Below are 17,333 nucleotides of genomic sequence, written 5' to 3' on the forward strand. Positions count from 1 at the left end.
CCCACAGAAGGAGACAGTCCTTCAAGTGATCGCATCTTCCAAAGGCCTAGGCGCAGTGCTACTACAAGACAATAAACCTGTCGCTTTTGCAAGCAAAGCCCTTAACGATGTGGAGTCAAGATACGCCAACATTGAATGGGAAATGCTAGCCGTGGTGTATGGCTGCGAAAGGTTCCATACCTTTTTGTTTGGGTGATAATTCACTGTCCATACAGACCATAAGCCTCTGGAAAGCATACATCTCAAGCACCTAACCCGCCCGCCCCACCACGCCTACAAAGGATGCTCCTGTGTCTCCAGCCTTATGATGTCGTGATTAAGTGCAAACCTGGGAAACAGATGGACCTCGCCGTTGCATTGTCGAGGCTGTTACCCGAAGAGAAATGTGCAATTCCGGACATGAATGTAGAAATTCATCAAGTATGCCCCCAGTTTAGCACCAACATACTAGAAAGAATCAGAACAAAGACCGGTGCTGATCCGGAATTAGTGACCCTAAAAGAAGAAGCCAACCTAGGTTGGCCTTCAAAGACATTCCACAAATCGTGAAGCCATGCTGGGCGTACCGAGACGAGATCACTATTGAAGATGGCATAATTATGAAAGGTAGTCGAATCATCATCCCTATGATAATGCAATCAGAAATTCTGGCAAAACTGCATGAGCCTCACCAAGGAACTGTAGACAAAACTCCGCACACAAACGAGAACTGAACAAAGATATTGACAATATAACCAAACCGTGCTAAGTTTGTCAAGAATTACAGGACAGTCAGCAGAAAGAGCCGATAATCCAAACAGAGATTCCCCCGCACCCATGGCACACGATTGCAGCTGACCTATTCTACTGTGACGGTGATGAATATGTACTCATCGCTGACTACTATTCCAAGTTCTCTTTTGTGAGAAAGATTGCCAAGGGACACAGTACCAGCAGGCCTGTAATGGACATTATGAAGCAAATCTTCAGTGAGTATGGGGTTCCTCAAGTTGTTTGTTAAGACAACGGACCACACTTCGATGCGCAAGCATTCAAAGACTTCGCAAAGCAGTACGACTTTAAACATACTACAAGTTCGTCCCACTATGCCCGAAGTAATGGTTTCATTGAGGCTTAAGTCAAAACGGTGAAGAAAATGCTACGCTACTCAAGGCAAAAGCAACCAAAACAGACCCCAACATTGCATTCCTCTGTTTAAGAGATTGATAACAGGCTCCCTTCACCCGCCAAACTTCTCCTAGGTAGACCCATCCAGGGCAATATGCAGAGGAAGATACAAAGAGCTGAGCCGGACTCAAGCAAAGAAGTTATCGGAAGACTGCTACAGAGACAAGAACAGCAGAGATTGTACCATGATAGAGGCTGTAAAGCTCTACCAACTCTACTTCCAAACCAAGAGATCACAGTTCAAGACCCAATAACACACAGAGGGATGCCTGCCACAGTCAGAGAGAAGATCTACGAAGTACCGAGTTCACACAACATCACCACTACATCAGAAAGTGACCTAAGGCGTAACCATAGTCACATCAGAGAAGCCCCAAGTACTTCTCCTGACATCAAACAAGATTCGAGCCATCATTTGACAAGACTTCCAGCCAACAAGATGACAGATCCACCTAGCCAAGCCCCCAGTGACAGAAAGGTCTTCACTAGAAGTGGAAGGCTCGTACGGCCACCATCTAGATATGGTTTCACAACCTATTAAAAACTGTCTACCTGAATAAATCTGTTTAACATCGAGTTAAGAAATGAATGCTATATAGTTAATGCAGAGAAATGCTCCTTTCAGAGAGATAAAGGGATGTAATGAAATGCACTTGTGTTAATGAGAGGATGTGCATGAGCAGTGTGTGTGTGTGTGTATGTGTGTTATGATCTAGCGAACACATGTGAGCTTCGGAACTTGAGTAACAAAGACAAATAACACGGAGTATCAGAACTACAAACCATCAGTTATTACAACCAGACACTGTGGACTCGTAATTTTTGGGCCTCTGAGTTCCAGTCCTTTCCAGGGACCTAGGAATTTCAGAGGTTTTTGTGCAGGATGTGTGCCGTTCCTAGTAAGGAAGATTTCTGTAGTTGTTTTGATGTATTCCTAGCGAGCCCCAAAGCACAACTGGTACTACCAAGGCATTCTTTTCCCAAATTCGTTCAACCTCCATCTTCAACTCTTGATACATGTTGATCTTATCCTCTATTCTGCCATCCTCTATCCTCTATTCTGCCATCCCCCAGAATTGCCACATCCACAAACCACACCTGCTTCTTCTCAACCACAATGTTGTCTGTCTTGTGAGATGCCACATGCTTGCCCATTTATATCTTGAAATCCCATTCTTCACATCCCCTTCCTGAACAACTTTCTCAACTTTGTGTTCCCACCACTTCTACTGGTATGTGACATGATTGTCATGTTGTTATAATACTGGTATATGATATATCATCATCATCTCAGCTTAATTAATGCAATGTAGCTAGGCCATCTGTAGGGTTCTGGAGATGAAGTTTGGATGGTCTTTGTAGCCAATGTTCAAATGTTGGGGAGATAGTTCCCTAAGGCTCCCATGACTCCAGTCTCCTTCAGTTCCCCGTGTTAGATCATAATATTTGGACACTTTTCCCCTCTTCTCGACAAATCAGTTGCCAAAAGGGCAAGCCACCTCTATCTTCCAATTTGCAAGTTTTACTCTTGTTAAAGACTGTTACATCTGGTCTAGAATTTGCATTTCCATCTCAAAAGAGAATTTGTACGTTTTTGTTCTCAGTAGTCTGTTCGGGCGTACAGCTGTATGCTCATACCACTTCTACTTGTGTCCAATATTAATATGAAAATGTGAAAATCATCTGTTAAGCACAGCCGGTCATCTGTTATGCTAACCTGGGCAATTTTGTCATGCCACCATTTTTTGCAATGCAGTGTAGGTCAGGGTTAGGTTCTTTCATTCAGCAAATGTGTTGCTGTTTTATCTCTCTCTGCACAAAATCTTCACAAGAGTGGGGTGTTTCTTGTCATTGTGGTGTTTAGTTGACCTTCTTCTAATGGCTTGTTCTTGAACTGCCATGACAATGCTCATCCAGACTGTTCTTCATTGTATATACATGTATCTAGTCACGGGAACAGATACTGGTCTCCAAACATGTAGCCGCTGTTTGAAGTTGTCGACCAACTTTCCTTTCCTCGTGTTATATTATTTTTTCCTTTACGTCAAGGCAAAGGTGTTTTCTGGTCTTACCATAAGGCATTGGTATCGAATATTTGATGAGACTGATAAGGCAAATTTCAAAAATGCAATTCTTTGACTTGCTGTTACCTTACCTTCCTCCATCTTGATTGGAACTCAATTTTGCTTAAGGATTTTTTCCCTTGAGAAATTACCATTAAATGGGAGGGGCATGAGAGTATGAAACAATTAAGATTAATTCTTGTGCCCTTTGCTTTAGAGACTGGTTATCCAAGAATTAGAAACAAGAGTACAGCAACTTACTCAGGAATCAGAGGAGCTTCAAAATTCCAGATCAAAGCTTGCAAAGGAAAAGGTTAGTTGGAATGATCATTTTGTTTGAAACTCAATACATTCATACTCGCTCTTTTATTTCTTTCATTCTGAACCAACTTGTTGATAGTTTGTGAGCAAGTGACTAGGTTCTGGTTGTTTGGTTTTTTCTGGATGAGTACATTTTCCACATGTTCCTGCTCACTACTTATCACTGACTTATTATTACTGCTTAAAAAAAACAGTGAATGATAGTTCTATTGGTGTGTATATTATTTTCACCATTAATGATTATTGTTTTATAACACTGGCAAATTTATCTTTGCAGGAGGAACTTGAACAACAAGCATCATCGTTTTCTAGTGAATTACAGGAAACTAAATCAATGTAATGTTATCTTGAAATAAGGACTTGCTTGGTTTGCAAATTCTCCTCTTGTTGGATACCTAACCTCAGAAATATATAAACCTCAAAAGGGGACCAACTCATTGTCAGATTAATGAGAATTTTAGTTGTTGATTTTTGCCAGCTGTAACTAGTGGGTCGGTGATGTTTTAACGTTTTGCGGCCTATGGATTCTCATCAATATCATTAGGGATGCTTTGAGTTTCACATCGAGTATCTGTTGATGACCCATTTACATTACATTACATTACATTACATTACATTACATTACATTACATTACATTACATTACATTACATACTTAATTGACCGCTACCCATAGGGGCTTTTCAGGGTCAGTGAAACAATCAACGAAACAACAGAACACAACAACAACAATTGTTAAGGCAAAACAGTTGGCTATTTACAAGTGCGGCTGGGAAGTTGAACCAGGGACTACCAGGACAAATTCAGCGAGTGGTCAGAGCGGGTCTTGAACCCGGAATCTCCGGATCTCAAGGCAAACGCCCTAACCACTGGGCCACACTGCCTCCACAACGACGTAATGTCTTAAATGCATTTATGGTTTCGTGCATCTGCAAAGAGGATAAACAAGGAAGGCAACTGAATCATGGGAATCCGAGACTCATTGTGTTACCCATATTATTTTGCAACTTTCTAGCTCAAGAACCATCAAGACCGCAAAATTTACCATTGCTTTGTGAAAAAATCTTGTAACAAATGCGGTAATCAACATCCACGGGCGGTCAGAGCAATATACGGTCAATCCAACTGCTTTGCATTATTAACCCAGAGGTTTGATGCCAAAGGGCTTCCCAAACCTGCAGAGTGCTTGTGTGCGTCCAGACGTACATGATTATGCAACGAGGAGCTTGACTGAGTGGTTTCTTGGTTGAATTGCCACTGTGCCACTGTCCACTTGCGGAATTCAGTTTTTCTGCGGGGCAGTCCCCATCGAAAACCCCTTGGTTGGCCTTGTGAATAGCCAATTGCTTTTCACTTTTGCCAGTTGTAATTTCTTGACATTTCGTCCTTTCAGTGCCTCTGTAAATGACAAAGGAAAGCGGTCAACTGAATAAGATTCTAATGACTATTTACCCCATGATATCATGGTGTAAATAAAGTTGTTGTTTTGAGCTCTCTTTCTAACAATTAAGTAGTTGTAAACAACTATGACCTTTAGTCAGATAACAGGGCCGTTTATACGAGAGAAAATAAGCCGCGGCTTACTCTGGCCGCGGCTTACATAAGGCGCGAACACCCCGTATAAATGGTACCAAATCTACGTTCACGGCTTTCTCAAGCCGCGGCTTATCCTGGCTGGGAGTTTATACTCGTTTAAATAGTTCCTTTCGCGTATTATGTACGCCGCGGCCAGAGTAAATGTCACTGTGTAAGTTGCTTTCGCGTATTATGTACGCCGCGGCTTATTTTCTCTCGTATAAACTGCCCAAATGTCACTGTGTAAATCATATGCAAATTATCAATGCGGCTCTTTCGAACTTTTCTTGTAGGGTATCTAAGATGGAGCGAGATCATTCCCAAGCAATCAATGAGCACAAGTCAATAGTAAAACAGTTGAACAAGAAGACAGATGCCAGCTTTGGCAGCATGAAACAGCAGCATTCCGCGGCAATTACTAAGGTGTTTTTTTTTTTCTTTTTAATTATGCGTTACAATGAGAGGATACGAAGATCAACATAGCCCGAGTATCCGGCCCTCCAATTCAAGAATGGCTCTGCCTTTCCACACCAAAAAGCCCGGTCGTCTGAGATCATTGGCAATTGACCACTATCAAAAATACCATCATAATCTTTGTTTGTCCCTCCAAATTTTGCATAAGCATTGTTTTATTTTCTCTTGGGACCATTTTAAGTCCCAAGAGGAAATGAAAACAATGCTTCCGCAAAATTTGGAGGGATAAACAAAGGGTATGGTATTTTTGATAGTGGCAATTAATGAGGCCATGATTGTTGCTCAAAGTGTGAAGTACAGAGCGCCTTATGCGGCTTAAACCCTTGCTGTTTTCTAAATGTAGAATTTGGGAGATAGTCAAGGTAGATTATTATCTGTCCGAGCTAATGTTGGCTTTTATTCATCCATAATTCTAATTGTGAGGTTTTAATTGACATAAGGTGTAGTCAACTTAAATTGCTGTTATCTATAGCCCTTTTTTACGTTCTTACGTCATGTTACATTAGCACGAATAATAATCTAAATACAATACAATCCTGTATATCAACCCATTGAGACTTGTTAATACCAAACACTGTGCGAGCGTTCTACATAAATTCAGACCGATGAACCCTAGTAACTCGCTTTAATAAATATCAAATTAAATTGCCAATCGCTGTATAATTTAATTGTGCAAATTCATTTTGTGGTAACGATTTTAGGCCACGGACACCATAGCGGAGTTGGAGTCGCAGGTAGCCCAGCTGAAACAGGGCCTACAAGATGTGGAGCTTCAGAGACAAAGACAGCTAGGGGTGAGGATTGCCATTGAGAAGTATCATGTTGATCTTAATTTCATGGCTTTTATTGCAAGTTTTCTATTTTACCGCGTGCTCGTATTGATTTCTTGCTCTCTTTATTTCGCAAGGAACTGGAAGCTTCCCACAAACAGGAGAAAATGAACTTAGAGCATTTACACGAGAAAAAGGTATCTAAGCTGCAGGTGTTGCTTTAAGTAGACAAGGAGTTTGTGTATCGGTCTCATAATAAGGTCACAACAATTTTAACTGATAGTGTACTATCTTCATTCCCTTGTAATCCATCATCTGGTAGAGGGCCCACATAAGGACAGAGAAAAACTCTGGGGTCAGTTCCCACCATGGGCAGTGGTCAGGTGGGTTCCTTTTCCACCACACCCTGGTAACAGTTTTTCTCTCTCCTTGTGTTAGACTGCTTGTAGCCTCACTTTTCTCTTAAGGCGGCTAAATATGAGATACAAAAACCCTCAACTTGGCGCGTCAACATTGTTTCGTTGCAAGTTTGGGTCAATGTTTCCCGTTTTTCACCTTGCATGATCAACTTGTCGCGCAACAAAAACATTTCTTGCGGGTTGAAGAAAGTTGTTGCGAAAAGTAGAGCGCGGGTCTACCCTGAGCAACACATTTTGGATTTGTTGCTCGTTTTTTCATCAAGCTCACAACTTGTCGCGCAACAAATGTGCTCGTGTACTAGCAAATCAACCAATCAGCGCGCTGCATTTTTTCAACCCGCAACAAATGTTTTTGTTGCGGGTGAAGTTGATCATGCAAGGTGAAAAACGCGAAACATCGACAAAAACTTGCAACGAAACAATGTTGCGCGACAAGTTGAGGATTTTTGTATCTCGTATTTCGCCGCCTTTAAGGTCCAACGAGTTGCGCGATATCGAGCGTCGAGAATAGGCCTGGGAAGTTTGGGATGAGCAAAATCGCATGGTCATAGGTTCGAATCCAGTTCCGGCCTCTATTATTTCAGGCTGATTGCATCACTATTGCATTTGCTTAAGCGACATATCCTTCTAATTTTTAAACTGTGGTCTGTTGTCATAGAAAATCGCTGATAACAACTCCTTTTAAAAGATTACGTTGCGCTTTATGAGGCGATTCTCAATATGTATCACATGACATACGTAACAGCGATTCCGTGTGGAAATCGAGAGCTTTTTCTTTAAAAACCTTCGCACGGCCAGAACATTGAAACTCAATTTGTTTAAATTAGTTACGATAGTCTCCAGTAATTGATCTCTTCACTAGAAGTATAAGTATATGGAAAATATATGTATTTAAGATCAAATATTTGGTCAATTCATTCCACTTCACACGCTTCATTTGTGCATTGAACCGGGATTTAGAGAAGGATAAAGGGGCTTTTCAAAAGACCCTTATCGGATGAACTTCCTTGATTATACAGCATTATTTCGCCTCTGTGGACAGATTCGTGGAATTCAGGCTGAGCTTGAACAAGGCGAAGCAGAAGCTGATAAACGTATCCGAAAGTTAGAGACAGCATTAAAGTAAGTTCTATGTTTTCTATGATTATACATGAACGTTGAATTTTAAACAATGTACTTTACGAAACGTGAATCATGTCAGTATATTGCTTGTTGTTAAAGTAAAGTAAGCGTTGGGGCTGAGATCTTACTACGCGAACAGTGCGTACTGTGGCTTTGTTTTCGAATAATTTCAATTGTTCTTGCTGTTCGGAAGGCGAACAGAAAGGTGGAGAACAAGTGAAGGCGCCGCCCTACATGATTCTCCTTCTTTCTGACTTTTCCATATGGTTTAGTGGGATTGATATGTTTGGTCTTCTTTTGTTAGGTTCCATTTAAACTTAAAACATTTGCGTCCGATAAAAAACTTCTAAACAAAATCGAGAACTTGTATTAATGATTACTTCTGGGCGACGTTTCTCCAAGCAAAATTGTGGCCTGAGTTGTGGTCTAAATCCGATTAAACTTTTCCACTATGAGTTCTCAATCCACAAAAATGCTATTCCTTAATGGAGTTGCCCTATATTAGCCCTACATCAAACAAAGCTCAGACCTGAAAATAGAGGCTGGGGAAAAATTCTTCGTTCTTCTTTTTTTTTCTTTTTTTTCGTTCTTCATGTAAACCCGGCTCCCGGGCTACATTGGCTATCATTACGGTGTCCTCGTCTGTTACTCCCCCACTTTTCTTTAGGGAACGTGAAGAGCAAATTCAAAAGCTTTCTGAAGTTCAGAAGCAGCAAGCTCAACAGGCTGAACATGCTCTGGAGGATTTCAAAAGTCAAGTGGAGAGGAACTCAGGACGAATGTTTGATGAAATGAAGGCCCAGGTACAGCCGAACAATTCCCTGATTGTGACACATTGTGTAAACAGGAATAGCGGCAAAGTGACTGTATGTAAACAGTTAGTTCATGCAGTGTTACGCAAAAGTAACACTGCATAAAGTACCGTAAACTGAAAATGGGAATTAGTGGCTCCCCGAAATTACTGAATGGCAATCATCGGCGGATGCCTCGACACCGACTTGATGGTTTGGTATGCCATAACAACCGAATGGAAACCATTGAGTTCTGCCTAAATTGACGCAAGTGATTCCGCGAACCTTGTTTTGATAAGAATTGATTGATTATTTTAATACAAATCTCTATGTAACTCTCTTGTTTTTGTATCTTGAAGATGGAAAAAGTTGAAGAAGATCTTGCTCGTTCAAAAAATCTTCGCGAAAAGCAAGCGAAGGAGTTTAGTCGCCAGCTGGATGATCTTAAAATCAAACATGAAAAAGAGGTAGGCTAATTTGTCTGAGTGAGCAGCCTTAGAGAAATCAATGGGGAGGGGGGGGGGTTAATTTATGGTTGCTTGCATGTTAATCAAATAGTTATAGTTCCACGCACTTTTGTGATTGTCTCGTATCTGCTCCTAGATTGCGGAAATAAACATACGACACGAGCAGGAGAAAGCACAGACATTAAGAGCTCACCAGATTGAGAGAGACTCCACCCTCAAACAATGCGAACAAGAAAAGGTGAGAAATATCTCGCCAATTTCTTAGTGATGTCAGAGTTTCTATGTGTTGGCCCTTTTTCCTTCAAAAGCTAGTTTTCCTATTGTTAGACGCTCACTCTAGTATTCTTGACGAAGTTTGGCCGCTTATGGTGATTACCACCCTAGCTAATTATCCATAACCACAACTTCCTAGAATATGCCAGCTAAGTGCCACTGAATTGTTAAATTTAGGAAATGCAAATAGAGAAGCTTCATCAGAAAATGCAAGACCATGAAAACCAAGCGAGAAACAGAAAGGCAAAAGACTCTAAGGTAAGACGTCACTAAGTGCCCATGCTCCCAATCCTAGTTCGGGATGACTCACGGAATATTCAGCATTCGTTTTATTCGTGTTCTTCTCCCTTTTTGGTATGAAACGGATAGAATTCTGTAACAGAGAACATGCAATAAGTATGCAAAAGTATGCGTAGTAGTAGGCAATCAGCACTTTGGCAGTCCAAAGGCCTGAATTTGTACAAGTACAAGGAAAGGGTTACGTTTTTGCAAACGTTGGCCGTGTAGCACTTGCATTTCAACAGACTATTAGAGGGTAATGTGGAGTGCTAGTTTTCTACCCATATAAACCATGTGAGCGTCAGCCGTACTAATGGAAATGGGTCCACACAAGGACAGAGAAAAACAAGGACCAGGGTGGGAATTGAACAGGTCGTGGGAATGTAAGATGCCAATGTCACGGCAATGATTATGTACAAGTACATATTCACCCTGGTCAGAGTTTTTCTCTATCCTTGTGTGGGCCCAATTCCAGGGCTAACGCTCACATGGTTTATATGGGTAAAAAACTAGCACTTCACATTACCCTCCAATAGTTAAGTCTGTCATAGGCCTAAATTGCTCATTTACAAGTTCGTGAACAGTCTAAATCATCGCTCAAAAGAACGAAAACTAATCACTTATTTATCATTTATAAAGTAGCTAGATTTAAAAGTAATCAAAAATCTAATAACAAATTGACTAGTCCAATTGTAATTTCCCCTGCTTGTATGTTGTTACAGACCATTGCTGAACTGGAGCAGCAAGTCAGAGAGTTAAGAGAAGAGGTATTGAACACTACAAACCTTGTTGAAATTTAACGACTAAATACAAATGTTTATTGCTGTTTCTATGGGAAATAATTCATGCAAGAGGCACCCCACGTAAAGAGAATCGCTACATTTGAAATCAAAAGAATCCAAATCCAGATTTACGGATGTTCCATTAAGAAAGGATTCAAAAGTAATCAGTTGAACCAGCGGTATTTTCAGCTTGAGCAAACTCAGTCCCTTCCCTTTTCGACTCTTTGCCACTGTTTTGCCAAAAAACACCAGTAAATATGTGGACAAACGTTCCAGATAAGTTATTTATTTAGTAATTATTTTTATTATATGGCAAGCAATTCTCCGGCTAAATGGAGCAATCTGATTGGCTGGTTTTTGGTCGCAAATTTACAGTACGGACCCTTCCTCATGGAAACGTTGCGTTTCCGTATTTCTTCTCTCTCCCTGGAAATTCAAGTTGAGCGGAACGCAAAAAGTTTTAAAGAGCGGAATTCACTTTTTCATGAAAGGGTTACCGTTCAAAGTTCGCTGATGGAAGACGAAGATTACGAACATTCACCAAGCGGAGAAAGAAGCACTAAAAGAAACGTTGCCACACAATAAACAACTTCCCAGCCTCAGTTACTCCAGCTCGGGACCGTACTGCGGGGATATTGGCCCTTGTTCGTTTTTGTACGGACCGAGCGCCTGCCACGACCTCGAGCCAATATTCCCCAGTACACCCCTCGCTCTCAGTTAGTAAAAGTGAGTTCCAGTAACAATCATATTTTAAGTGTAATTTGCTGTAAACTGAAGACTTGAAATAAGTAACTTGTGCAATTCGATTTCACATTTAGCCCCAACTTCGTGCGTCTTTGCATAATCCATAATCGGCCCGTGGGCATTACGGAAATATAATGCCCTAGCGCTTAGCTGCTCTTAGCCAATCATAGCGCGCATTATATCGGCCAGAAACACTAGGCCTAAGGCAGAAATCGATACTTTATTCGACAAAACATGGAAGAATTGGCAAACCTGGACATAAGTGGGCGAAATTGCGCGGAATATCGCTTAATACTTAGCCGACGAGGCTGTAGGCCGAGTTCGCTAAAATCAGGCGATATTCCGCAAGATTGAGATGGATAATTGTTTTATTATTCAACACATTGATGACAAAGCACAATTTTCTACGTCTATTGGAAAAAAGTTGGAAAATCTACCATTTTTTCTCCGCGACACACAAAATTACGTATATCGCAGGATATACGTCCTGCGATATACGTTGAGTACATACGACGAATATTGAGCGCGCTATGACCATATTTGGACATTGTTACAGTGTGTTAAATAATAATTATTATCAATATACGCGGCCAAATAGAAAATCTGCCTCTTCAAAACACACGATCAGCGGGCCGCAAAAGACTGACAGCGGGCTGTCAATGCATTATCAGCCCTACAGCTGATTGGTTCTTGCTTCATCATCCGATAGATTTTGTGATATGCCTATTATTTATAGACGATTTTACGCATTTTTTCGGTAATTTTAAATAAGTTCACTGGACTGAGTTGATTCTTTAATAGCTTGTTCAATCAACACTTACATGATGATTTGAAGTGACTTTGAATTCGTTATTCACTTAGCTTGTATTATTAAAACTCGCATTCTTGATATCATTTGGCCTTGTTTATTGATAATAATGACATGACTTTTTTCGGGAATATTGTTTATTTGCGCCCTTGTAGTGTCATTTGCGGCCCGAGCGCGAACACTACGCGGGCGCAAATAAACAATATTCCCGAAAAAAGTCATGTTATTCCCTTATTAACAACTATTCACCGAAGGGGAGGTGGCTAGCGGTGGATATTTACCGAGCCGCGAAGCGGTGAGGTAAATATCCAACGCTAGCCACCGACACTGAGGTGAATAGTTGTTTTAGTATTTACTAAAACAGTGAGATAATATACAGCACAAAAAATTAATTTGGATGTTTTCTTCACTTGTCACGGATGCAAATCGGGACGCCATTTTTTCCCGAGTTGCTCGGAGGTAAATAGCGCAGGATATTCGGAGTTTGACGAGCCAATCAGCGCGCGAGTTCATCGCTATCCACTGTTTTAGTATATACTAACAAAAGATATCCGGAGTTTGAGTAGCCAATCAGCGGGCGCGTTCAACGCTATCCACTGTTTTAGTACATACTAAATACATCTTATTCCATGGTTGAACATATAACACGCGTGGGTATTTTGCGAGTTGCGTAGTATTTGGACAGTGCCCATATTTGGACATTGTCACAATGTGTTAAATAATAAAAAATGTTTGTAACAATCACTTTATATCCAGCGCGCCCTCGCAGAATAATTGTTAATTAATGCTATTCTGATAGAACTCAACTGAAACTTTCGTCTTTGATTTATCGAGCTGAATTATTTTGTGTGGCACCGCATTTTGCATAACTAGCGGAAGCGGAAATTACAACGGTATTCTCAAGTTTTTCACGATGCTCGGTTCCTTTAAAATCGATTTATATTTTCCAAATTTTAATGTCAAAGACAAAAACACCCTTCTCTGCCAAAAGGTACGTTTAATTACGTTGTTATTGCTGTAGTCGGATACTGGGCAGCAAACGACATCTGTAGGAACGGAAACGAAGGTAAAAATGCAAAGTTTCTTTTCAACGTACTACAAACTAAATGCACTGTTTGAGAGTCAACTTTCGAGGCTCTTGCGGCTAAGGAAGAGAAATGTAGCAGTTTTAAACTGAAGTGGTCGTATTGTATTCTGAGTAACAGACCGTATGGCGTCACGAAAGGAAACAGCATGGGTCTCCCAGCCAGATACGGGTTGACTTCTGTGTCCTTTTTGTCGTGAAATCTCGCAAAGGACGAGTAGTGAAACATGCGGTTCGTTAGTAGCAAATTCACATGTCTTTATATAATTATAGAGAGTTTATGAGAAATAATGTACATTGCAGCCAAAACGTTGAATTGCGTAAATAATAACAACTATGAATAAATATGAACTATATATAATATAAGTTACTACTTATGGTTATACAGCACATGGTGACCAGCAGCCTTTCTCTACACCAGGGCCGGGTTCCTGAAAGGTGTAATAACTCTATTCCAGGGATAAATGTGCCTTATTCCAGGCACATTTATCACCTTTCAGGAACCGGCCCTAGGGCAACACGTAGAGCCGAAAAGAGGCTGAATTAAGATTTTTCGAATCGGCTCCCTCGCTTCCTACGGAAAGTTAACGAACACTTTTCTTTCAACTAATTTATTCTTGTCATCCACAATGCAATACCCTCACCAATAGGCCACTTTGGAAAATACCATAATACTTTTTGTTTGTCCCCCCAAATTTTCAATAGACTTTGTTTTTGGTTTCTCTTGGGACCATTGTAAGTCCCATGAGAAACTGGAAACAATGCTTATGCAAAATTTGGGGGGACAAACCAAAAGTATTATGGTATTTTCCGAAGTGGCCTATAGCGTAGCTCCATCTTTCACAATATTACAATATTAAACGCTAGCAACCCATAATTCCCTACTACACTCTGACGAATAGTCTCCTGCGTAGGAGACTGTCCGGCTGACAAAGGGCCAACGCTGGAAACGTCGGCTTTCGAATTTCTTTAGGGTGCTCAATTTACCATAGCAACTCAGTTGATAAACCCATTTCTGTGCTAAGAAAAGACTACATTAATTTTATGAAAGGACACCTGCCTTTTATGCCAATAGGAGAAAAATGCCAATTTTGAATCACCTCCCCGAAAGGTTTTTTTAAACGACGGACAGCTGTGGGGATTATTTTTATACCCGGTAAGGGTGTAGCAACGCAGAAAGTCAATTAATAGTATTGTCCATTGTTGCAAATACCGTCAGATCATCCAGTCAAATTCCACGCACAAAAGTCAGCTGATGGAGTTGAGTCTTTTGAGAGAAGAGGAGAAGCAAAACTACAAGCGACAGGAAGAAAATATGGTGAGATGAACCGTCAGCATATTGTCAAGTTTGCCTCAACTCTCCATTAAAAGGCGTTGCAAACTGAATTTTGTCTTTAATTATAGCAAGTTAAATTTAAGAGTCAGCTGGAACAACAGAGACTTCAGTTACAACGCGAACACAGCACCGAGATGGAGCATATTTTAGAAAAGGTTTGTTTGTGTGAAAGGATCCCATTAAGTAAGTCTCGTTTTAACATTAGAAATTTTGGTCGTTGTCTAGCTGTAACTTGATGGTTTGCGTGTGAGTTGTCTTAAGGTCTTGTGGAGTTTGCCGGCCCAGGTTTGTTTTCGGGTGTCTAAGGGGTACCAAGCGAAAGACATCTTGATTGACCTCAGAGGTCTCAGTATTACGTCACACTCGGAACTCCCTATCTACAATGTCTAAAAAGCCTTTCTTCCAAATAGCAATCTTAGAATTATTCCCTTATTTTATGTTGTAGACAAACAACAGAATAAAACAGATGGAAGAAGAATACGGAACGCGATCCAGCAAAGGACAACAGGTTGTTAACAATGCAGCGGTAAATTGTAGGACGTGTTGATGTTCTTTTACCAGAATACCATGAGTTCATGGTAATCATACGGAGCTAATGGCTATACGCTTAACCATTAGTTAGGGACTCCAGCTTCGTTGCGCACTTCTCATTTGATGGATCCGCGTCACAGAAGATTATTACGCTCCTGTAGCTCAGTTGATGGGGTATCGGAGCTAATAATTAGCACAATTTTGCCATGTCGGTGTAACTCACTGATAAATTCAACCTTTATTGATTTTGTCTGAACAGGTCATAGAAACCCTAGAGGGCGAAATCAAGAAGCTGAAAGAAGAACTAGTCCGGTAATTCACTTATTTACTTTACTTTATCGAAATTTAAACAAAGGGGCTAGCAGTTGCCACTTTGCTGCTACTTTTGATAATATAAATAAATAAATAGAAAGTTATTTTATTTTCTCGCCGTGAATTTTCTTTCAATCTGAAGATAGCGTAATTGTAGCGTAATTTAGCTGCGATGTTCCCCGTGCGAAAAACCTTAAATAACAATGACCACAACCAGGTTTTCTGAGCCCGTGAGAGTGAGCACCCCCAGCAAACCACTGTTTTAACGAAAACCGCTGGTCAGCTACCTTGGTTCTGGTCATTGCTGTCTAAGGTCTTCCGTTTCGTGCACAACTCCATTCACTACTTGCACAATCCCATAATACACCTCTATTACCCCCCAAAACTTTTGCATAACCAATAATTCCATTGTTTGCAATTTCTCCTGGGACATGAAAATGTCCCAAGAGAAGTCGAAAACAATGCCTATGCAGATTTTTGCGGGGTAAAAGAGGTGTATCATGGGATTTGTGCCAGTAGTGAATTCCTTCGATCCTTCGCCATTTTCAGCAGTTTCTTTTTACACAAGTATCGCGGACTCTTATTTTGTTTTGCGAAACCGCTAACAACACAATGCAGCGCGATGATTTTGCGACTAAATTTTCGTATCTTGTCGCAAAATTGAGTGGAAACCTAAACATTGACTCTGGTACGCATATGATCTTTGCTTTTAGGAACACGCGAAACCAACTCTCGACCGACTGCCTCGTAGCTGTCATATTTCCTGTTTAATTGTCCCTAATTGCAGATCAAAAGCAAACTTGGAAAAGAAGGTCGCTCAAACCACAGCGAAATTTGACGAAGAGAAAACGTCATTAAAAAAGCATCATTCTACCATAGCTAAGGTTTGTCTCATAATAACTTTACTTCCCTTCTTTCACATTGAGAACTAAATACTGTAGTTTCAGTCAAGCTTCGTCACATGTGAGGGGCAGTATTTATGACCTGATTTAAATCGAGCTTAAAGATTTGCGTTTTGAATTGAGTTCTGAATCCGTGTAGATATATAAAATATGTTCTTACAGTACAGTTATTGGAAAAGTCAGTTCTTTGTTTTTGAAATTAGATTGTTATACAAAGAACCAAGCTTGTTTCTGTTAATCTTTAAATGAAAGAAGAAAATACTTCGTTTCAATTATGAGCAGACTATTTGGGGTTCCAATGTTTTAGCCTTCATTGTTTTCGGTAGTTCTTTGCTCTTCGGTGTAAAATACTTTTAACAAAGTGATGCATTGTTTGTTTTTCCGGCAGTCTTTGCAGCAGGATGTTGAAACCCAGAAGACCATGGTTAAACATTTAGAAAAAAGAGTCCAGCAAACAGAACTCGACTCACAGGAAAGAGTACGTACAATATGCAGCTACTTGGTATAAAAGACTATCACATCACCAATGAATCGTTTTAGAAAGTTTTCTCGTTTTGTTGTTTGCTGTTGCAGGTATCCAGACTACGATTGCAATACGAGGAAAAAATGAAAGGTCTCATACCCGCGTCACTTCGAGAGGTTTGGTCACCATTCCCGTATTTGACTCTAGTTATTAGGGAGCTTAAGCACGCGCGTTTTTGAGACGCGGACGGCAACCCGGTGAGAAAATTGAGGGTGAAACCACCTTGCGAGTTTCCGTTGGGGTTCGGGTTAGCATTTGAGGTAGGAAAACTTTATTTCAAATGAGATAGTTATTTACACAATTTTTTTACGATCGGTGATTTTCCCATACAATTCTCTATATACACAAACTGTCGCATACACCACGTATTTTCAGCTTGGGGAGCCTGTGGCGTGCCAGGACAGTGGTGTCTCCCAGATTTTTGTATTAATCATCTCTAACGGAGAAAAGATACTTAGCATTGTAAATGCGGTTGTGTCAAAGCAAGTTAAAAGGGAAAAGAACTCACTTCCGGTTGCCGTCCGCGTCTCAAAAACGTGCGTGCTTAAGCTCCCAATTTTGTTTTTCGTGACGTAACTTCCCGCGCGTACG

At 40.6% G+C, this 17,333-nt stretch overlaps 1 protein-coding gene across 4 annotated transcripts in view; it reads left to right on the forward strand.

Moving 5' to 3' along the window:
- The window catches only part of LOC138014433 (centrosomal protein of 112 kDa-like), a 79,228-nt gene that overhangs the window by 60,373 nt on the left and 1,522 nt on the right, over window positions 1-17,333 (forward strand). For 3 of the 4 annotated variants that reach the window (XM_068861500.1, XM_068861501.1, XM_068861502.1), the window contains 18 exons: window positions 3,448-3,543; window positions 3,829-3,887; window positions 5,419-5,548; window positions 6,301-6,393; window positions 6,507-6,566; window positions 7,831-7,910; window positions 8,578-8,713; window positions 9,061-9,168; window positions 9,305-9,406; window positions 9,619-9,699; window positions 10,443-10,487; window positions 14,358-14,456; window positions 14,543-14,629; window positions 14,920-14,982; window positions 15,265-15,317; window positions 16,105-16,201; window positions 16,608-16,697; window positions 16,793-16,858. In XM_068861500.1, coding sequence (XP_068717601.1) covers window positions 3,448-3,543; window positions 3,829-3,887; window positions 5,419-5,548; window positions 6,301-6,393; window positions 6,507-6,566; window positions 7,831-7,910; window positions 8,578-8,713; window positions 9,061-9,168; window positions 9,305-9,406; window positions 9,619-9,699; window positions 10,443-10,487; window positions 14,358-14,456; window positions 14,543-14,629; window positions 14,920-14,982; window positions 15,265-15,317; window positions 16,105-16,201; window positions 16,608-16,697; window positions 16,793-16,858 — 1,545 coding nt within the window. Of the gene's footprint in view, window positions 1-3,447; window positions 3,544-3,828; window positions 3,888-5,418; window positions 5,549-6,300; window positions 6,394-6,506; window positions 6,567-7,830; window positions 7,911-8,577; window positions 8,714-9,060; window positions 9,169-9,304; window positions 9,407-9,618; window positions 9,700-10,442; window positions 10,488-14,357; window positions 14,457-14,542; window positions 14,630-14,919; window positions 14,983-15,264; window positions 15,318-16,030; window positions 16,202-16,607; window positions 16,698-16,792; window positions 16,859-17,333 lie in introns of all 4 variants that reach the window. The other variant, XR_011125312.1, reaches the window with a different exon arrangement.

The sequence above is a fragment of the Montipora capricornis genome, chromosome 8 (genome assembly GCF_036669925.1).
Source record: "Montipora capricornis isolate CH-2021 chromosome 8, ASM3666992v2, whole genome shotgun sequence".
Taxonomy (NCBI): Eukaryota; Metazoa; Cnidaria; class Anthozoa; order Scleractinia; family Acroporidae; genus Montipora; species Montipora capricornis.